Raw genomic sequence first — 22,681 nt, forward strand, 5'->3', positions numbered from 1 at the left:
ACTTTCTTAAGTCTAGGCAAGTAACAAAACAAAAAATCAAGCCTTTGATTTGCAGCAATTTCTTCCTTTTTTTCCCCCTTAAAACCCTTACCTCCCTTCTTAAAATCAATGTTGTGTGTTGGTTCCAAAGCAGAAGTAAGGGCTAGATAATAAGGGTCAAGTGACTTACCTAGAGTCGCACTGCTCGGAAATATCTGAGGTCACATTTGAACCCAGGACCTCCTCCTCCTAGGCCTCACTCTCAGTCTACTGAGCCAGCTGCCCCCAGGTTTGTCAATTTCTGAGGTGCAAATGCTCAGAATGTTATATTTGTATAACAATCAGCTTCACCCCTCCCCCCCATAGAAGTACAAAAAAATAGTCCCTTCTCTACAGGAGCTTATCGTGTTCTAAGGAGAAATAATATGTACACCTACTATGGTATGTACAAAATAAATACAGTGTAATTCCGGATGGTAAAGAGATGCATGGGAGTAGATAAGAAGATGCCTGTATGGGTAGACTGCTTGAGCTGACCCTTCAGGGAAGCTAAGCTGCCATGAAATCTCACCTCTGGAGTCCTGAACATTTGGCCTTTCCTAATGCAGTTTAAATTTGCATTATCTTTTTTGGACGCCATGTCACACTGTTGACTCATCATGGAGCTTATAGTCCATTAATGGTCTATTAGACCACTAGAATTCATGCCTTCCCTAATTTGTACTTGCTCAGTTAATTTTTTTTACCCGTGTAACATAAGACATTATAATTGCCCCTATCTGGAGGCAACTGGGTAGCTCATTGGATTGAGAGCCAATTGCCTGCCTTGGAACCAATATACAGTATTGATTCTTAAACAGAAGGTAAGGGTTTTTTTTTAATTCTGTTTTTTTTTTAATAAACCCTTACCTTCCATCTTGGAGTCAATACTGTGTATTGGCTCCAAGGCAGAAGAGTGGTAAGGGCTAGGCAATGGGGGTCAAGTGACTTGCCCAGGGTCACACAGCTGGGAAGTGTCTGAGGCCAGATTTGAACCTAGGACCTCCTGTCTCTAGGCCTGGCTCTCAATCCACTGAGCCATCCAGCTGCCCCAGAAGGTAAGGGTTTAAAAAAAATTTTTTTTAATTGTCCCTCTCAAATTTTATCTTATTCATTGACCCAATGTCCTCACTTGTTAAGATCTTTTCAAACTCTTACTCAAAGGAAAATCGTAAGATTATGGGATGAGACCTCAGAGGCCACCTAATCCAACTCCCTTATTTTATAGATGGTAAAGCTGAGGCCCAGGGATTTTAAATGACTTGCCAGAGATCCTAAAGGGCTTACGCTCCAGAACCTAGAGAGAGAGTAGTCTATCCACTGTGGCATCCTGCCAAGAATCCCTCTCAGTTTTCTGATGTCTCCAAACTTGATAGGTACTGCATCTCTTCCTTTATCCATGTCACTGATTAAAAAACAAGAACAAAACTTTAACTTTAAACTGCACAGGACTAAGCAAAGGTCTTTGAACTGAAGGGATTCTCTATTCCTTCCAAGGTCATATTGAACTATGTTCTTTGTATTCATCTCTTCAAAACTTTCCAGATTTTCTTCCTAGCTTTTTGCCTAGTTCAAAACTTTCTATCTTGTCTAAAGGAATACATGGAGGGGGCAACTGGATAACAGTGGATTGAGAGTGAGACCCAGAGATGGGAGGTCCTGGGTTCAAATTTGGCCTCAAACACTTCTTGGCTGTGTGACCCTGGGCAAGTCATTTAACCCCCATTGTCTAGCCCTCACCACTCTTCTGCCTTGGAACCAACACACAGTATTGATTCTAAGATGGAAGGTAAGGGTTTTTCATAAACTAAAAAAACAATAACAAAGAATACATGGGGGAGGGGGGCCATCTAGGTACCTCAGTGGATTGAGAGCCAGGCCTAGAGATGGGAGATCCTGGATTCAAATGTGGCCTCAGACACTTCCTAGCTCTGTGACCCTGGGCAAGTCACTTAAACTGTTGCCTATTCTTGAACTGATACTTTATATTAATTCTAACAAAAAGTAGAGTTTCAAAACAAAAAAAGAATAGCATGGGAAACTTGGTCAAATAGTTCAATAAAATGAGTGAAAGTATATCTACAGTATTCCTTTGAACTACCAGCCTAATAACTGTCAAAAAAGGGAAATGAGCTTAGTCTGGCATGAACTGTTCTTGTTAGCTATTTGTCATCACTGTTGACTTTTCTGGATGCTCGTTAATCATCCTTTAATGATATGTTTAGAATTTTGCCTGAAATCAAGGTTCAGTTCAATGGCTAAGAGCTTGCCATTTCTATCCTCTTCCTTTTTTTTTAAGAGGAGCTAAACTCATCCTTCAACAAACCTGTGGATCTCGCTGCATTTCTTCATGAGGTTTTAGTAGAGGCTGTATTAATAGTGTTATATGGCAACCAGAAAACCCAAGTCAATATTAAGGAATTCATTGTGCTTACTGTTGGGGAAGGGGTGGACCTTATACATAGACCATTTCTAGAGCATGGGCTCCACATTTTTGAAAGGACATTGCTAAGGATTGGACATAGAAAGTATCTTGAGGAAGACAGCTAGAATGGTCAAGGGCAAGGTATTATAAGGATTAAACTGAAGATTCCCAGTTGGAGGAACTGGAAATATTTAGCCAGGAGAATAGGGGCAGGGGTAGGGGCAGAGCATGATCATTGTCTGCAGTTATTTTAAGGACTACCATGTGGGAGAGGCATTTGATTAGTTTTGCTTGGCCCCAGAGGACAGAAATAGGAGCAATGATTTGAAGTTGAAGAGATGATGATTTCAATTTGATATAAGAATAAACTTTCTAACAACTAGAGCTATTTAAAGAAGGGTCTTGTGCAGTCAGCTCCTTCTCACTTGATGATTCCAAGGAAAGACTGACTATGTGTCAGGTATGTTGCTAACATAATTTTTGCTCCAGCAGACATAGAATCACTGTGAGGATGCTTCCAATGCTGATATGCTGTGAGCAACACCGGGTGAAGTCTGGAGTACTAGAGAAGAGGTTGAATCCATGTTGTTTAGTATAAGGAGAAAATCAGTAAGACCAGGAGGTTACTAATGAACTGAGTGGAATAAAAGGAGAGTTGAGTAAGAGCAGGTTTTGTGGTGTTGGGAGAAATCTAGGTAAAGAGTTAGCCAGCTGTCCATCAATTGAGGAATGGCTGAACATGCTGTGGTATATGAATGTGATGGAATACTACTGTGCTATAAGAAATAATCAAGGAGAGGGTTTCAGAAAAGCTTAGAAGATTTTTATGAACTACTGCAAAGTAAAGTGAATGGAACCAGTAGAATAATTTATATAATAACAGCAATATTGTGAAAACAATGAATTCCAAGGACTTAGTAACTGATTAAGACCATTACCAACCACAGTTCCAAAGGATTCATGATGAAGTATACTATCCACCTCCAAAGAGAGGCTGATGGGCTCAGAGTACAAAAATAAAGCATCCTCCCCCCCCCCCCCTTGCTTTTTTTGCTTTTATTTTATTTTTGGACATGGCTAAGGTGAGAATTTATTTTGCACAATTATTCATATATAATACATTTTAGTTTGTCTTCTCAGTGGGTGGGTAAGGGAAGGTGAGAGAGAGAACTGAAAGTAAAACAGAACTGAAAAAAAGCAAATTGAATTCTTAAAATAGGAAAAGTAAATTAAAGATCTCAGATAATAAGTGGTATGTTGTGTCAAGGTAGCCATGCCATTGAGTAACTGATGGGATATGGAAATGCAGACAACCATTTTGCCTTGGAAAAGTCTGGCATCAGTTCTGATACCACATTGGGATCATTCCACCATTAGTATTATTGTAGGAGCTACGATAAAGAAACTCATCCTCCTTTCTCTGGGATAGAAAAAAAAAATAACCTAGCCAAGGGAGGCCTCTTTCCTTGAGTAATTATTTGATTCCTGGTGTGAGTTGTTTGCTCTTCATGGCTGACTGTTTGGCATGATGTCTCACAGCTCAGGCAGTTTACAATCTGTATCCAAACTCTACCAGTACCTGTCGCAACCAAAACAAGCCCTTATCCTGAGCTTAGTGCAGCTGTGTGTGTGGACGGGCGCTTGTGCATGCGTGTGTGTGTGTGTGTGTGTGTGTGTGTGTGTGTGTGTGTGTGTGTGTAAGGTTATTTCTTAAGTGATTCATTCCTTTAATTCAGCTTTCTAGTGCTATACTCACAGCCGGGAAATGTAAAAAGAATAAGCAATCAGCAAGTACAATAGCAAATAACAAGAGAAGCAGCTTGTGAGCTGATCTGATTGAAGCTGTTTTAACTAAGCAAGAAGAAAAAATTGGGTGCAAGTGAGGTGTCTGTGAATGCGTGCCATCTGGCCATCCCCTAGGCTTCTGGAGTTTAGGGCTCGGAGAGAGCAAAAGAGAGTTTGTACAGGGCAAGGCCAAAAGGAGCCAATGTCGGTGACCGTGCCCCCACAGGAACATGTTTTATTCGTTTGGGTTGCACAAGTGGAATAGTATAATTCTCCATCTTTTAAATACACCTCATTATCTTGCAAGGCAAAGCCTAATCTTGCACACTTGTAACAAATGAATAGGCAAGCATATTTTAAAAACTACTCCTTGGATTTCTAAGAGCCTGCCAAGGGATTGAGAGTTCAGCGGCTTGAACGAAGAGCCAGGTCAGGTTTGTGTCCAAGCTTTGGTGGCCAGTCAGGGGAGACTCTCTCCCTTGTTCCCCCTCTTCTTTACCAGACCCAAGATAGGTGGTTTGCTGAAGAACACAGCACCATGTCTATAAGTCTAGCGCCATAGACTAGGGGGAAAAGAGGGAGGAAGAGGGAGGTGATCCTGGCTCTTTGCCGCAATTTCATCCCTTTAGCAGCCTGGAGACTCTGGCTGTCTAAACCTGCAATCTGGTAGGTAGATAGGTGCTGAGTTGAGTGTCTGGATACTGAGTCATGTTGAGTCATGACCAAGCAGCCAGGTGCACTTCAGAAGAGGGGCTTCCGGGTGAGCAAGGGACTTGAGGAAAGGGGGTCCCCTAAATCTCAAGTAACCACGTGGATCGGCTGTGAGCAGGTAGTTTGGGTTCAAGTTTCTGTGGTGGAGGAGCCCGGCAAGTATATGAATGCCCGTGGCTAGGCCCCCCTCACAAGGGCCGAGTTTGTGGCTTCCATTTTCCCATTTGCTCCTCCCTCTCTCTATCTCATATAATGTCTGAGAAGCAAGAGCCTTACTGTCTGCTTTTGCAGACACTAAGAAACCAACTTCCGAGAAATTAGTCAACCCTTTCCAGTTCTCAGCCCGAGGAGATCAAGGCTGCTTCCCACTAGTAGAGGCTGCCCAAGTGAACTTATCACCTGTCAGTCTGCAAGCTCCAGGCTGCATGCCCTGAGGCATTTATACTGATGGCTAGATTATCTACTTAGCTGCTGTCTGACACCTTCTACCCAAGTACTAAGACAGAGTGTGTTCTCTCATTTGTCCATATGACTTGCCTCTTTACCATGTAGAAGTTAGAGAAAAACAACTCTACAAGGAGAAGGACCTTACCCAGAGGCAGAGACCTTCTTCCCAGACCTTGTTGTTCCAGCCCCTCTGCCTTTACTTAACTGGGATTAGAACCACCTGGGTTCTAGATAGCCTTTATGAATGTATGCATAGTCATAAATTTAGAGCTGGAAATGAGTAACTGAGTCCTACAGTGGTTAAATATCTCGCCTAAGAACAGATAGGTAGTAAGTGACAGGCCTGGAATTCAAAGGTAAGTTCTTGGACTCTAGTTCTAGCTCCCTTTCCACTATGTGAAGTTTTCTTTTCTTTAAAAAAAAAAAACAAAACACCCATTACTTTGTGTATCAGTTCTAAAATAGAAGAGGAGGAAGGACTATGCAATTGGGATTAAGTGTCTTGCCCAGTCACACAACTAGGAAGTGCCTGAAGTCAGATTTGAACCCAGGTCTTCCTGACTCCTAGCCTGGTACCCTATCTGTTATGCTATCTAGCTGCTCCTGCATTGTTTCTTTGATACCTCACATTCCTGTATCACTTTAAGATTTACATCATGCTTTTCTTACAACAACCCTAGCAGGTATTATAATTTCTGTTTAATTTTTTAAAGTCCATTTTATAGATGAGAAAACTAAGGCTCCAAAACTTTGAGGGACTTGCCCTTGGGCACAATAGATAGTAAGTGACCTGGGCAGGATTTGAATCCAGGTCTCTTCAGTCTGGATTCCTTGCTGGTTCTATCATGCCATACTTTCCATACATTTCCTGTGAAGAAAACATTCTTAGTCCTTGTTTGTACCAGAGGAAGGTGAGCAGAGAAGTTGGGATTTATTTAGGATTGAACAGTTGCTTGGACAGTCAGACAGTGACTTGAACCTACCTCTTCTGATTCCAAGACCATGCTGCCTGTCTCCAATAATGGACTGAATTCCTAGCACTTAAAGAAAGCAATGTTCAATTCCTAAAAACCTTGGTTGTAGACTTCTGCTTGGATTCCTGAACTATCAGTGCATGTCCCCTAAGAACCACATCAATGATGCATTCTTGGGGCAGCTAGATGGCACAGTGGTAAGGGAGCTAGGCCTGGAGTCAGGAGGACCTGGGTTCAAATGTCAACTCAGATGCTTTTTAGCTGTGTGACTGGACAAGTCATTTTACCCCATTTGCCTTGTCCTTGCTGCTCTTTTGTCTTAGAATTAAATGAGAAAGTAAGGCATTTTTTTTTAAGAAAGAGAGAAAAAAAAGAGAAGGAAAGAAAGGAAAAAGAAAAAGAAAAGAAAGAAAGAAGAAAGAAAGAAAGAAAGAAAGAAAGAAAGAAAGAAAGAAAGAAAGAAAGAAAGAAAGAAAGAAAGAAAGAAAGAAAGAAAGAAAGAAAGAAAGAAAGAAAGAAAGAAAGAAAGAAAGAAAGAAAGAAAGAAAGAAAGAAAGAAAGAAGGAAGGAAACTTTGGGGCAGCTAAGTGGCACAGTAGGTAGAGTACCAGGCCTAGAGTTGAGAGGACCTATGTTCAAATTTGGCCTCGGATACTTCCTAGCTACGTGACCCTGGGCACATTATTTAACCCTATTTGTCTAGCCCTTGCTCTTTATCTTAAAGTTGTTATAAGACAAAGAGTAAGGGATTTTTTTTAATCTTTAAAAATAAAATAAGAAAAGCAAATCTTAACTTCTAGATAAAAAAGAACAAAGAAGTTCCCTGGATGTGGGCTTCTGCTTGGATTCCTGAACTCATCCCTAAGAACCACATCAATGATGCATTCTCCTCCCTTTCTTCTTCACAGCTGTCCTTGCTCTGCCATCTCCTGGGCCTCATGAAACCATCTTCCTTGGGGCAATACTTGTCTGCCTCCTCACCAGGCTTGCAAAACCAGAAGCAACAGCTAGAAGTCAACACGGAGCTGGATCAAGAGGTGAGCCCTCTGCATTGCCTTGTCCCATCCATTGCCTAAGACCTCCAATAAGGTTCTATGTATGGTACCATGTGTTTCCAGGACTTTTCTTCCTTTGCCCCTCACCAAAAAAACAAAAAAAAAATCCCTGAGGCAATTCCAGGGCAGATACCAACAGGTTGCCTCCCCTATTAAGAGGAGGTGCTAATTATCTGCTCTGTAGCCTGTAATTAGTACCTTTGTACACAAAGGCAGTGTCAGGCAATATAGTGTACACTAGCTATAGAGACTTGGAGTATTGGAGCATCCCTGACATGACCCGTGTGAATTACTGTATCTTTCACAACTTAAAATGGCTTTGTTTTCCATAGTGATTTTCAGGCATTGGGATATGAAATAAGAAGATATGGGACAAGTGGTTTTGACATTGAAATGTAAGGGGATGTAGATACCTTTTGAAGACTGAAGGAATGGAATCCTACGGTCTCTGGGATTCCATCTTTTTCATTCCTGCAGAGCCAAAATATTTCCTTGATTGGAGTGAAGTTAGATCTGACCCTTTGGCTTCCTACTACAGAAGCCTGAAGGACCCAGCCCTTTTACTTCTTGGAAATTTAGATCTGCAGGAGGTTCAGGGAGCCTTCTCCAAGGTTGGATGTCAATTCATCCAAATGTGCAGCCTTTGGGCATCTTTTTGCAAATCAGATAAACGAATTAATTACTTAACAACTATAGGACCATTAAAAAAGATGTGATAATCCCTGGAGTATGCTTCTCCTCTGGGAAAACTTGGAGAAGATTATCTTTCACTTCTTCCTGCTATTCAGCACATTTCTGAGACTGCTGCTTCCCAGGAGAATCCCAGCTGCCTCCATTTTCTATTTGACTTTGCCAAGTATTATCTATAAACCAGACCCACTTGTTTATTATAATTCCAGAGTTGTGCTTGAGTTTCTAAAAAAGTAAAAATGGTGACTAGTCAGTTAAGGGCAAAGGTAGCTCTTCACCCCAAAATCGGTGAAGTTAGCTTTTAGACCACGTACAGCTTCTTTAATCCTGGATGCATGAGCATAGCTGAACAATACATGTTGGGAGGTAGCCGTAAACTATTAAAAACTGGGATTGGGGGGGAAAAGGGGAGAGGGAGAGAGAGGAAGAAAAAGTATCTAATGAGGATTAATAAAGTACTCCCACCATATACATCAGTAACCACCCATAGGTGCCATAGAGTTGCTGTCCCCATCTTAGCTAATGCCATTTGTAAGTCAGCAGGTTGTCATTTTTAAGCCTGCCAGTGCCTTTCTGATGATAAACTAAATGCATCCATTCACAAGACCAGAATGTAATGAGAAATAAGAGTGTTGGCTATTTCAGTTATGATCTTTTGTTGCATATAGAGCCTGCTGTAAAAGTTCTTCCATTGGCTGCCATTTTAGAAAGTGGCCCACTGTATTCATATCAGAATCAGAGTGGTTTAGAAACTTGGCATGGTGGCTCGCATCAAGGACAGGGGTGGAGGTGCTGGTGTCCCTAACAGCAATAGAGGAGAGGATGCGAGGAGGGCCACCTGAGTGACTTCCCTGACAGAAACTTAGGCACTGAAGCCTGAAGCCATTTGACAGATCTCTCGATGGACATTTTTCTTTCCTTGTTATCTCGGTTTGCTTTCCCTGCGCAGTAGAATGTTGAATGAAGTAAGGAAGAGTAGGGTGGGAAGAAGAGCACTGTGGCCCTAAAGGCAAGCAGGGTCGATGGGGTAGATGGCCTCTGTTCTATTTTGTTTTGCTTGAATATTGTGTGAACTGAAAAGTTCAAGTTATCCTATTTAAGAAGCCCTCAACTCTATGCTACTCAGGCAGGGTGGGGCATGATTAGTGGTCTATGATAGAGCTCCCTGGCAGCTGGCGCCCAGTCTTAATTCTACTACAACTGACTCCTCATTAGGGTCGAGCATGTTTCATCTTCAAAGACAAGCAGGCTCCTCACTCACCAGAGAGCGAGTGGCGTCATTAACTCAATTTTACAGGTAGCCATGTTCTCTGCCACTGAGGAGCCTTTCATCCCCAGAGCTCAAAGGGTTTGGCTTCTCCCCATGGTGTGGATGGAGAAACTGAGGCCAGGGTAGCCATGAGACTAACCTAAAGTGACCCTGCTTGGTAGAAAATGGCAGCTTTCCCCAATTCTTCAGGCTGTGCTCTGACTTTGTTCATATTCACCACTGAGAAAAGCAGCCAGGATCAATACCTAGACTCATCTTCCATGGTAAATTCTTCTACCTTCTACCAGAAACTTCTACTTCCTCCCTCAGTTTCTTTCAAACATTTCTCATACTGATCATGTCACCTCCCTCCTCAGACTCCAGTGACTTCCAGGATCCAATAAAAAATGCTATTTGGCATTTTTAAAGCTTTTCACAACCTGTCCCTTTTCTGCCTTTCCAGACTTCTTTTTTAAAAACCCTTACCTTCCGTCTTAGAAGTGATATTGGGAAAATATTCTAAATTAATTAATTAAATACATTTTTTAAAAAGAGGTGATATTGGGCTACTTGATGTTCTTTTCATAAAGCACTCTATCTCTAGACTCTGACTGTACCCCAGACTGGGAATATTTTTCCATCTCACCTCATTTATAGGCTTCCCTGGGCTCCTTCACAACTCCAGTCAAATCCTGCCTTCTATAGGGGATCTTTCCTAGCTCCTCTTACTATGAATTCTTTCTCTCTAAGAGTATCTTCTATCTACTCTTTTTTTTTTTTAAACCCTTATATTTTACCTTAGAATCGATCAGTTCCAAGGCAGAAGAGCAGTAAGGACTAGGCAATGGGCATTAAGTGACTCACTCAGGGTCACACAACTAGGAAGTGTCTCAGCGCAGATTTGAACTGATTTTCTTGATTCCAGGCCCAACACTCTATTCTTTTCACTGGCTGCTTCAAGCAATCAGCAAGCATTTATTAAACTTCTCTGCTAAGTATTGGTGATACAAAGAAAGGTAAAAATATAAAAAGAGCACCTGCCTGGAAAGAGCTTTACATACTAATTGGAGAGACTATATAAATAGGGACATAACAAATAGCTAGAGAGTAGAAGGGAGACAACTTTGGAGAGAAATCTTTTCTATCCTTAGATTCTCCCTTATTGGGGGAAGTTCTTTCACCACCTTCTTTGGCATTCAAACTATAAAAGGAAGCCTATGTGAGGAGGAGGACGCACCTTTTTCCAATAGATGCTCTTGGCTATAGAAATGCCATACAGTTATGACCATAACAATCATAATGTATTGTTGGTTAATTATCAGCTACCAATATTCCAGCCTTGGAAAGCCAACCACCCATTAGACAAAGGAGACAGACTATTCCTGTGGCCATAACCCCATCATGGAAATTTTTTGAGATTGGTTTCTTGTCAGGACCAACTAGCAAAGCAGTTGCTGTGTTCGAGAATCTTTCCTCTCAGAGTGGTTCGTGGCAGCCCTGAAGTTGAAATGAGATGACTTGGGGGACGAATCTTAGTTCTACTACTTAACTCTCTGAGGTTGGGAAAGCCACTTAGTCGTTTGGAGCCTCAGTTTCCTCATTTATAAAATGAAGGGGTTCAATAAGATGATCTCAAAATCCCATGACCTTATAAGCTTTTAAGCATTCTTTTGAAGACCTGAGAAAAGGTTTGATGAACCTACTTTGCAGTGGTTGATATTGACAGGCTCATTCTAGTCATAAGGATATGAATCACATTTCTCTAGGAGAAATATAAAATGTACTCAGAGTAAAAAGAAGCTTTATTGGTCATAATGGTGATAGTTATGATATCGTTTGAAGGGAGGTAATCTGTCAAATTGAAAGGGAAAAGGAGATAATCTCTGAGCAAAATGTAAAGATCCTTCAGATTGCCTGGAGGTGTCTCAGTTTGGCCTGTGAGGTAGCCATCCTTGCCCTTAAAGGCTCTGTCTTGCAGGAGTTTGCTCTCTTATCACTTCTGGGTCTCCATTCTCTGTGGATAAATATTGATATTGGATGGCCAGGTCCAGTTTAAAACATTACCATTTCAAAATCCTCAAGAAGAGCCAGAAAATATAAATGAAAGTGATGCTGATATAGTTGAAGTGGAAGAGAGATTTGGAACAGAACTGATATATTCAGGAACTTCTTCTTGAAGACTTTAAAAAAAATAACCCTTACCTTCCATCTTAGAATCAATACTATGTATTGGTTCCAAGGCAGAAGAATGGTAAGGGCTAGGCAATGGGGGTTAAGTGACTTGCTCAGGGTCACACAGCGGCGAAGTATCTGAGACTATATTTGAACCCAAGACTTCCCATCTCTAGGGCTGGCTCTCAATATATACTGATCCACCCAGCTGCACTCCTTGAAGACATTCTTGAATCCCAAACCCCTTTGCATAAACCATTCCTGAGGACACGCATTTGTTTTTTTTTTCTGCCTTCTGTTCAGGAACATGTCTTCTATTTACCATCATCTAGAATAATATCCTGATGAGGCAGAAAAACAGGCTTTGTCTCTCTGGGGCTTTCTTCATCCATGCTAATTTAGGTCTGCCCAGGCCTAAACTGTGGAGCTGCCTCCACACCAAGCTCCATGGCAGCATGTGTCTGGGTGCTCACGCTCTCAGGTCCCCCTCCTGAGTGCACATACTCCAATTTCTCTAGGCTTGGGCGATGAGTGTGGGTGACAGTGTGTTTGTTCATGGAGGCTGTGTGTTTGTTTTCGTTTTATTTTATAAGTGTATGGGCTTTTGTAATGTTTCTGTGTATGTCTCTGTCCATGTTGTGTGTATCTACAGATGTTTCTCGGAGTGTGGCTTGTCAGGCATGGACCTCCTTTGTGTTTGTATGTATTGTGTATTTCTGTGTGCATTGTGTTCTGTGTGATGTCTTAATAGAGGAGATGAACAAGTTTTACTGCTTTCACTGCTGCGTCAGGTAGCCAGTCAGGTTGAGCTGTCTAGGGCGTATGGGGTGAGGTGTAGCCAGGTCATGACAGGGAGAGGCGCTTTTTGTTTTCTCTTAGAAGTGAAGAACTAAAGATGTTGCCATATCCTGATAACAAAAGCGGCCTCTGCTGTTTTGGGGAGTCCTCACTCTTTTTTCTTCCTCTATGAGCAAATTGTCTTGATATCCCTGTGACCCACTGGATCACTTTTAGCTCCTATTCTGAAGATTACCTTGGGCCAGGAGCTCTCGGGTCCTATCCCCACTAAGGATCTGACTTTTGAAGTCCAGTCTTGTCTTAAAGGACTCCTAATGTGATGGACAATTCTAATCGTTTAGGAAGTTCTCTCTCCTATTTAGCCAAAAACCTGACTCTCCCTGAATCTTCTACTCGTTTCTACTCATTCTATCCTCAGGGGCCACGAGTTTAATTCTTTTTCAGTGGGATAGCCTTCACATGTTTGAAGACAGCTGGTATTTTCCTTCTAAGGTTTAGCTTCTTCAGGCTAACTCTACCTATCTCCTTCAACCTGCCCTCATTTGTCAAGTCTCCTCACCATCCTAGTCCTCCTCATCTGGATGTATTTTCAGTTTCTCAGTGTCCTCCCTAGAACTTGGTGCCCAGAATTAAGTGCAATGCCCTAGATGTGGTCTGACAGGAGCAGAGATCTTTGGACCTGCCACCTCCTTCAGATGGTCTTGTGGAGAACATGATCTTTTTGGCTGTCATGTCACACTGTGGACTCCTATTGATATGGAATCTGTTGAAACTACTGTATCTTTTTCACACAGTCTATTGTCTAGTCATTCTTCTCCAATTCGGAACTTATACTGTCGACTTCTTGATCCCATATGGTGAGGCTTTAAATTTATCCCTAATTAATTTGATCTTATTCATTTTGGCCCATTGTTCTAACCTTTTGAGATCTTTGTGGATCCTGATTCTGATTTCAAACATGTTGACTGTTTCACCAGTTGTGTGTCATCTATAAAGTTGAAAAAGCATGTAATATATGTGCCTTTTTCCAAGTCATTGATGATAATATCTGTCTTACCTACCTCGCAAAGATGTTATAGAGATCAAATTATATAATGAAAACCTATCCCAAAAGCTATATAAACAGAAGGTATCATTAATTTTAACTCTGCAAAATAATTTTCATCCTGACTATGCAGGATAAACACTTGGCTTTCAGACTTCATGAAAGGAAAGAGGAGAAGTCACATTCTCCATGTCACGGAATAAGACAACTGGAACCTCAGAGTTCCTTTTCCCTAGCCCTGTTCTCTCACCATGAAATAACACTTCCCCTTTGGCTCCACACAACTCCTCTTCTTTAACACACACATGTATGTTAGAGATAATGATAGCTCTGTTTGGTTTGTGAAACTCAGTTCTTTTTGTTGTTGTTATTTTGTTTTTAATTTGGAAATTGTTATTTAATTAATAATTTAGAGTATTTTTCCATGGTTATAAGATTCATGTTCTTTCCCTCCCCTCCTCACACCCCTTCCTGTAGCCAACTGGAAATTCCACTGGGTTTTACATGTGTCATTGATCAAGACCTATTTCCATATTATTGATATTTGCACTGGGGTGATCAGTTAGAGTCTACATCCCCCGTCATATCCCCATCGACCATGTGTGAATCTCAATTTTTGAAAGAGAGATTCAGAGGAAAGTACATTTTTGTTTTTAACAGGGTAGAAACTTCCAGGTTTTATCCTCCCATTCCCATGTGCCTTCCTTTCTTGTGCTTCAGTCTTTCTTTTGCAAACTGAGAATGATTGGGCTTCCTTTAGAGTCTGATTCACTGATTATGATCCTTGGGAAGGAGATCTCTGAGAAACTGATGCTGACATGAGTTTTTAATTAGATTACTGATTGATAGGCACACCAAACTTTGGCAATTCTTTAACCTTTCCTTAAGCTTCTGAATTAACACTTCTAAGACTATCGAGGGCAAGCCTTGCCCAGTCCAGTCCAGTCATTGCCCAATAGGCTTGAAACTGTAAGAGGCTTTTTCATCTTTGTCTTCACATCAATCGCAACTCCTGTTTATTCTTCCTTTGAAATATCTCTCAAATTCCTCCCTTCCTCTCTATTCCCATTACCACCATTCCAGTCCAGGCTCTCATAACTAAATTACTGCATTAGCTTCCAGACTTCCCCTCTGCCACCTCCCCACCCCCTCAGTTTCTCCCTTTCTTCAATCCATCCTGAATACAATTGCTTTCTTTTTCATTACTCCTCTGCTTAAGAAAAATGGCTTCTTGTCTGTTCGATCAAATACAAACTCCTTTGTCTGGCATCCAAGACCCTCCAACATATATCAACTAGTCTTAAATTATCCATCCAATTTTATCTCAAACTATTTTCAGATACAAATTCTTTGTTTCTTTGTTTGACTAGCCTCCTTATTGGCTCTCTCATATACAAACCATGATCACCGTTACTCCTTGAAGCATTCCCTTCTATCCAGAACATACATAGGCTCAGGTCAAGGCTCAGCTTAATATCCATCTCCCCCAAACCTCTACCACTTACTCCAGCCCATCATTTCTTGCTCTGAATACCTTTAGTTCTTATCATCTACACTGCATCCATTAATACTTGGTTATATTATACTGCCTTGTATTGTTTTCTAGTTGTAATAACCCCTCCCAATACAGGGTGACTGACACTCCTCCCATACTGCCCCAGTTTTTTTTTTAATTAATTTATTTAGTCAATTTAGAGCATTATTCCTTGGTTACAATAATCACATTATTTCCCTCCCTCCCCTCCCCCCACCCTTCCTGCGGCCGATGTGCAATTTCATTGGGTATTACATGTGTCCTTGATCAGAACCTATTTCCATGTTGTTGGTGTTTGCATTAGGATGATCATTTAGAGTCTACATACCCAATCATATCCCCCTTGATCCATGTAATCAAGCAGTTGTTTTTCTTCTGTGTTTCTGCTCCCACAGTTTTTCCTCTGAATGTGGATAATGTTTTTTCTCGTAGATTTCTCCAAGTTGTTCTGGATCACTGCATTGCCACTAATGGAGAAGTTCATTACATTGGATTGTACCACAGTGTATCAGTCTCTGTGTACAATGTTCTCCTGGTTCTGCTCCTTTCACTCTGAATCAATTCCTGGAGGTCGTTTCAGTTCACATGGAATTCCTCCAGTTCATTATTCCTTTGAGCACAATAGTATTCCATTACCAACAGATACCACAATTTGTTCAGCCATTCCCCAATTGAAGGGCATCCCCTCATTTTCCAATTTTTTGCCACCACAAAGAGTGCAGCTATGAATATTCTTGTACAAGTCTTTTTCCTTATTATCTCTTTGGGGTACAAACCCAGCAGTGCTATGGCTGGATCAAAGGGCAGACAGTCTTTTAGCGCCCTTTGCCATACTGCCCCCAGTTTCAAGGGACTTCTAGATTTGGAAGTCCTAGGAGCATGTGGCGACCAAATCCCAGCAATTTTCACACACAGGATAGATGGACAAAGAAGTGGACATCTTCAGTATACAACAGATTGAGTAGCAGTTAATGAGTGGCCAAAGGAGAAGAAAAAAAGGTCTTTAGATTGAAGCTCAATTGCAGGGTTTCCACGGCAGCTAGAAACTAAATTCAATTTAGCATGTATGTATTAAGTGCCTGCTGTATGAAAGTATTAATACTGGGCTCTGGATAATATATAGTTTAGATAAGACACAATACCTGTCTTTTATGTAACTTATAGCTGCTTACATCATCTCCATTTCATTCTTACCTTTACCATGTGACCAGCCCTCTTCTCTTTCCATCATATAATTCTTTGATGATATCCTTTACCTCAATTATTCAGAGCTCCTCAGCGATTATATTTTGATGTTGTTGTTTTTTAAAAACACCTTCTTTCTTAGAATCAAGGTTAAGTATTAGTTTCAAGGCAGAAGAGCAGTAAGAGCTAAGCAGTTGGAGTTAAGTGACTTGCCCAGGGTCACACAGCTAGGAAGTATCTGAGACCTCCTGGCTGACTCTCTATCCCCTGAACCACCTAGCTGGCCCTCTCAGTGATTATCTGTTGTAGCCTTCTTTTACTTTTCCATTGCCATCTGTGTGATGCTGTTCATCTTTGGTCCTCTGGAGGTAGTATGGATTTTACCAAGATAAGTAAAATATTTGTATTGAAAAGATGGGTCTTTGGCATAGGGTGCCGTCTGGATAGGGAGTCAGAAGGTCTGTGTAGTGGTCTGAGGTTCCCTTTCTGCCAGCTGAGACATGACTTGGGACCACTAGGCTGAAGCTGCCCTAGTCCCAAGCCCATCCCCATGCCCAAGAGAGGGAAATGACTGAAATTCCTGGTCCATGAAGCCTATTCTGGCAGAGTGACTGGAATATTTTGCCAACTCAAATCCAGCAGTTGTGAAGTCTGAATGAGTCAAAAAAGCTGATGCCAATGCTATTGAACAGGAAGTAAAATTTCTATGTGGTTAGTAAACCCCATAGGTCACCACAGAATATGTTATTTTTCTGGGGCTAGGGAAACCCATGAGAGAAGTAGTAGGAAAGATGCCCAAGAGGAGACCCTCCATGAGGAAATTATCACCAGAAAGAAAAGCAAGGATTTTTAAGTTTTGAAAGGTCTCCTCTAGCCAAGGGAATGGTTAGGAATCAGAAGGCAGCCCAGGCCAAAACCATCGCGCCCATTATCACTAGACAATTTTCATGGTGTTGCTGTCAAAGGGAATGCTGACAAGGGTCACCACTAGTTGACTGCTGTTTCCTGAGAACTTCTAACCAAAAAGTGTCAGAAACTCTACAATGAAGAGTATGCAAGTCATTTTGGACCCCATAAACAGTGTTCATCTATTTTGCTGATGGCTTGCTTGGTATATATATCCTCTTTGAGAATATAATCACTGCCTTCCATCTTTGGGAGCATCTCTGAACCTGTCCAATAATCTATTAGGCAGCAGAATATAACTGAGAAGGGTAGCTCAAGTGCCTTTCTCGTTAGTACTTCAAATATTGCTCAGCTATTATGGAGGGAAGGGAGAGAATTCTCCAATGGGGTAGGAGAAGAATCAAGGTAGAAAACACAGCTTAATGTAAACGAAAGGAGAAACCAAGACCTGTTCTTTACTTTAAAACCTCTTTCTGGGACAGCTAAGTGGCTCAGTAGACAGTGCACCAGTCAGGAGGACCTGAATTCAAATGTAGCTTCAGATACTTCCCAGCTATGTGACCCCAATTGACCAACCTTCTGCCTTAAAATCAAGAGCAAGTAGAATACTAGACATTTAAATGGCTTTAGGTTGTGCTTTTGCTAGGCAATAGAGTGACACCATAAAGGTTGGAGATTCTTACTTCTGGAGGGTCACTTAGAAAGCAGTTCTGATGGGAGGGAGAAAAGGAAGGTAACTGAGGCAGGATAATGGGGAATACTTTTTAAAAGAATGATAAGGGGCAACTAAGTGATTCAGTGTGACTTAACCCCAGTTGCCTAGCCCTTAACCATTCTTCTGCCTTGGAATCAATACATAGGATCAATTTTAAGTCAGAAGATAAAGATTTTTAAAAAACAAAAATAAAACCCCTCTTTTTTGTGCTAATGTATTTGGTATCCTTTATTTTATTACCTCCAGTGAAAATGGCAGAGCTTGATTTGAGAGGATCTCAGTTTTTGAATTTCCAAACTGGAAAGCTTCAGAATTCCTTTGTAAGTTGGAGAATACTTGAGATTGTGTGTTACTCCTGAATTCAAGAAAAAAAAACTATATGATAGATTTCTCAAGGGGGAAAAAAGGGGGGAAAGGACAGGAAAAGATAGGAGAGAAGAGAGTTGCTATTATGGGAAGTTTAGAGTTAGTAAAAATAATTTGCAATTTCCCAAAGGCAATCCAGCCTACTCTGTTTGTTCCAGATATTCTTCATCCATTTGGTTTTTCCTTTGTGGATGAATAAGCCAAACTTACTTTGAGTGTGTAAAGAATTATATAATATATTATATATAATATGTATATTATATATAAAGAATTATATAATAAATAAAGCTCTAGAATTGTTTTGGGACATGATACTCTCAATACTAGTGTCATTCACAAAAAAAAAGTACATCTGGGGGACCCAGCCATTCATAAGGAATCTCTCTTTGACCAGTATTCTGTGCTAGATCTATTCCATTAAAATGGCCAGTTACTTTAGGTAAAAATGCATCTTCCTGTTTTCTGTCTCACTTTATGTTTATCACAAAGGGGTCATTGAACAGGGTTATTCCTGTTATAACTATCAAGGAATCTTGAGTGATCTTTATATGTGGATGGAAGTCACTGTTGTGAAATAAACTATATATTGGTATTTTGCTCTACTGAGTCAAAAATTGTTAAAAATAATCAACAAATTCAGTTGTAGAATGATAAAGATGTGGTCCAGTGCTGAATATTTTTGTGAAAGCCTATTTATTCCCTACTAATACCTTTATTGAAGATCCCCTCAATCTTTGTATAGATGACTCACATAAAGACTTTGTAGAAGGGCAGCTAGGTTTCCAGAACTAGATATATAAGATCCTGGGTTCAAATCTAGCCTCAGACACATCCTAGGTGTGTGACTCTGGGCAAGTCACTTAACCTTACCACTCCTCTGCCTTGGAACCAATATCAATTCCAAGACAGAAAGTCAAGGTATTTTTTTTTTTAATTTTTAAATAGGAAAGTAGATCTACAGATTACTAGTTATTTTGTCTGTTATCTTTTTGTTTTTCTTGAATCAGTAAGATCTGAGATGTTTTCCATTCCTTTTGTATCTTCCCTTCTTTTAGATAACTTTAGAAATTGGTTCTTTGATCCCTTCACACTTGGATTAATCTCTAGCACTGATTTCCTATGATCTACACTTGATCTAGTCCTACTGTGTTTCTCATCTTTGTATCTGTTAGTATTGTTTTTTCTTCGGGACTGTGATGGTAGAGTCCAGGTGTGGCAGTTCCATTGTCCTTGAGAAAGAAAAGACATTGTTGAAATAGTTTTTGTAAATCTTTTCCATTTTCCTTCTGTTTGTAGTCCATTTTTGTTTTCATTCTTGATGTACTTGGGATGAGTTTGTTTACATGAATATCTGGCCAAACTTTCTTTAGACTGGTTTTTACTTGTTTCTCTTTGTTTTATGAGACATTATTTATGATCACCTATCTTCTTTTTTTTTTAATTTGGCCAATTTTAAACATTATTCCTTGATTTAAAAAATCATATTCTATTCCTCCCTCCCCTCCCCCTGCCCTTCCCGTAGCTGATGCACAATTCCACTGGGTATTACATGTGTCCTTGATCAGAACCCATTTCCATGCTGTTGGTGTTTACACGAAGATGTTTATTTAGAGTCTACATCCTCAATCATATCCCCCTCGACCCATGTATTTAAGCAGTTGTTTTCCTTCGGTGTTTCTACTCCCACAGTTTTTTCTCTGAATGTGAATAGAGTTCTTTCTCATAGATCCCTCCGTGTTGTTCATGATCACTACATTTCCACTAATGGAGAGGTCTATTACATTCATCCTATCTTCTTTCTTTGTAAGATTTTACCAAAAAGTTTACATTCAAATCCAGAAGTGCCTTTGGCAGCCACCTCCTCTGGTTCAGCAAATCAAGTGTTTGTTTGCTTTTTAGGCAATCTGTTTGTTTTGGGGTTTTTTGGATGGTAACAATTAATTTACATTGCTTTAACCTCTGGATAAAATTGCTATAGTTGATATTAATATCATGTCTGTTATCTCTTTCCCAATATTTCAATAGATTGCTTAAATCATTCAGGGTTAATCTGCTTAATTGTATGCCGTATCATTTCCCCTTCAATATTCTTTCTTCTTGGTCATTATAAATTCTGATTGTAGCTATCATGATTTGATGGTTTACTGCACAGATAGCTGAGTCAGGGATAGCTCCCAGGTTCATAAAAAAAAAAGTCTTTTCTTGTCTGTTAAAATGTAGTCCACTTTACTCTTAAAAATTATTTTTGTGTGGGTGTGTCTAGCATCTAGTAAATTTTTTTAAAAAGGAAAGTGTTTATGATCTACAAGTACAAAGCTTCTATATGATCTGTAAGTCTTTGGTCCCTCTCATTTCTTTTACTTGAACCATACTTCACATTTATATAGCACTTTAATGTTTACAACAACTATATGAAGTAGCTAATACTGATATATCAGTATCATTATTCTCTAAACTGATTATTTAGATTATTTAAACTGAGGAAACTGAGGTTCAGAGAGATTGTGACTTTTCCCAAATCACACAACTAGCAAATATTGGAATTCACCTAGAACCTGGTAATTGAAATGACTGAAATGTTTTAATGATTTAAACTGAGGAAATTGAGGTTCAAAAAGATTGTGAATCACAAAACTAGCAAATATTGGAGTCAACCTGGAATCTATATCTTTCTGCCTCCATCTTTCTTTCCGCTACAACACTTCCACTACACTTCTCTATTGAAGTTCAGTCAAGTGCCCTTTACCATTATTTTAAAGAGGATTTCCCATTATCCTGCCTCAGTTACTTCCCTCCTCTCCCTTCTTTCACAAAAGCTTCCTAAATGACCCTCCAGAACTAAATGTGACCACCCTGGTGGTTCCAGTGGGAGTTGAAAGGAAAGACAGATGTGCCAGATATCTGGAAGGTAGAATAATAGAGGAGCACACTCACACATTTGCACACAAGCCTCATCACTCTTACACATGCACGTGCACATGAACACACACACATATTATTCTTAGATGCATGTACATAGAGAATCCAGTCTTCAGCTTGGCATCTAGCAAAGCAGGGTTTTCTTGTTCAGCCTCCCTAGGGGTCGGGGTCACTAGATTCAGCCAGAGTAGCAGGAAGAGCCAGCTAGTCCCAATTCTAAGCAGGAAGAGAGAGAAGAAGGGTGGCCTAGGTGGGAGCTTTTTTCCCCCCTTTAAACCCTTACTTTCTGCTTTAGGATCAATATTAAGTATCAATTTCAAGGCAGAAGAGTACTAAGGGCTAGGCAGTAGAGGTTAAGTGACCTGCCCACACAGCTAGGAAGTTTCTGAGGTCCAATTTGAACCCAGGACTCCTGTCTCTAGCCCTGGTTCTCCATCCACTGAGCCTGAGCCACCTAGCAGCCCCTGGCTGGGGCTTTATGACAAGGATTTAATCACTGTGTTATGTACCTTCTAACTACCCCCATCTCCCAAGAACACAAGTTCAGATTCTCACAGCCCAAGATGACCTTCTGAGGTAGATGAACAGGGGACAGAAGAAGAGCAATGTTAGACTTTGACACACCAGCTCTTATTTTAATTCTCTTTTAGCTTTTTAAGAACATAGGACCATAATGCAGACCTGGAAGGGATTCTAGAAATCATCTAACCCAACCCCAACATTTTACAAATGAAGAGACCAAGACTTTTAGGTGACTTTCCTAAGATCATGCAGAATCAGGATTTGAATTCAGGCCCTCTGACTTTAAATTCTTGATACGTGTTTCAGTTTCTTTCCCCTTTTTCTTAGAGAGTGGGAGAAAATTTTGATGTGTAAGAAGAAGAAGAAATGGAGTCTTATAGGAGAAAGTGACTTGCTCAGTATCAAGACCAGATTCCATATTAAACCTAGGAATAGAACTCGGGAGCATAGACTCCCAGAGCAAGTTCTCTTTGCCTTGACACAAATGATGCGTTATAGTAAACCTGCGTAGCTAAGGTTTGGTTGTTTGGTTAAGGGTGTGGGCATCTACAGTTGAAGGCTCCCCTCCAGCATCAGATGAGAGAGCCATATACCTCATTGTTCAGCTGGAGCAACGATAGCCATGATCCTTTGCCAGCAGAAGGAAGGCCACAGGGTGTTGCTGCCATTAAGCGGACATTCCCAGCAGATGTTCCGGAAGCTGTGTTCCAGGCCAAATGCTGCCAGGCTGTTTCCCATCACCCTAGAGTGGCCTCATCCTTACTCCACATCAAAAAATCCACCCTCTTCTATCCCCTTAAATAGGCCCTTGGGCTCCTTTGGCTTCGGGGATTGAGTTGTAATGGAAGGGCTGAACTCATGCTAGTGTGAGTATATCCACAGCTCCTTTGACTGGTCTCATCTCCTTTTCAGATCTCTCCCTAGTGTATTCCCATTTACAGTCTCCCCCTTCCTACTCTCCCCACTACGGGGTCCTCAAACATTTGGATAGGAAGGAACGGTGTGTCATCCTGCCTCATTTCCTGGTGGCCCTGGCTTACTCTCACTTTACCCTCACACTGGGATTTGTAACTGATAACAATTCTTGATTAGTCATTTCCAAAGTTAAATCCCCAACGATGAAATTTATTAACCTTTTTTGGTGTCATTCCGTTGCCACCCTCCC

At 40.7% G+C, this 22,681-nt stretch overlaps 1 protein-coding gene across 8 annotated transcripts in view; it reads left to right on the forward strand.

Moving 5' to 3' along the window:
* The window catches only part of FAM178B (family with sequence similarity 178 member B), a 211,584-nt gene that overhangs the window by 178,792 nt on the left and 10,111 nt on the right, over positions 1–22,681 (forward strand). For all 8 annotated transcript variants that reach the window (XM_056813064.1, XM_056813065.1, XM_056813059.1 and 5 more), the window contains one exon: positions 7,269–7,397. In XM_056813064.1, the coding sequence (XP_056669042.1) occupies positions 7,269–7,397 (129 nt within the window). The remainder of the gene's footprint in view (positions 1–7,268; positions 7,398–22,681) is intronic.

This window comes from Monodelphis domestica, chromosome 1 (assembly GCF_027887165.1).
Source record: "Monodelphis domestica isolate mMonDom1 chromosome 1, mMonDom1.pri, whole genome shotgun sequence".
NCBI classification, from domain to species: domain Eukaryota; kingdom Metazoa; phylum Chordata; class Mammalia; order Didelphimorphia; family Didelphidae; genus Monodelphis; species Monodelphis domestica.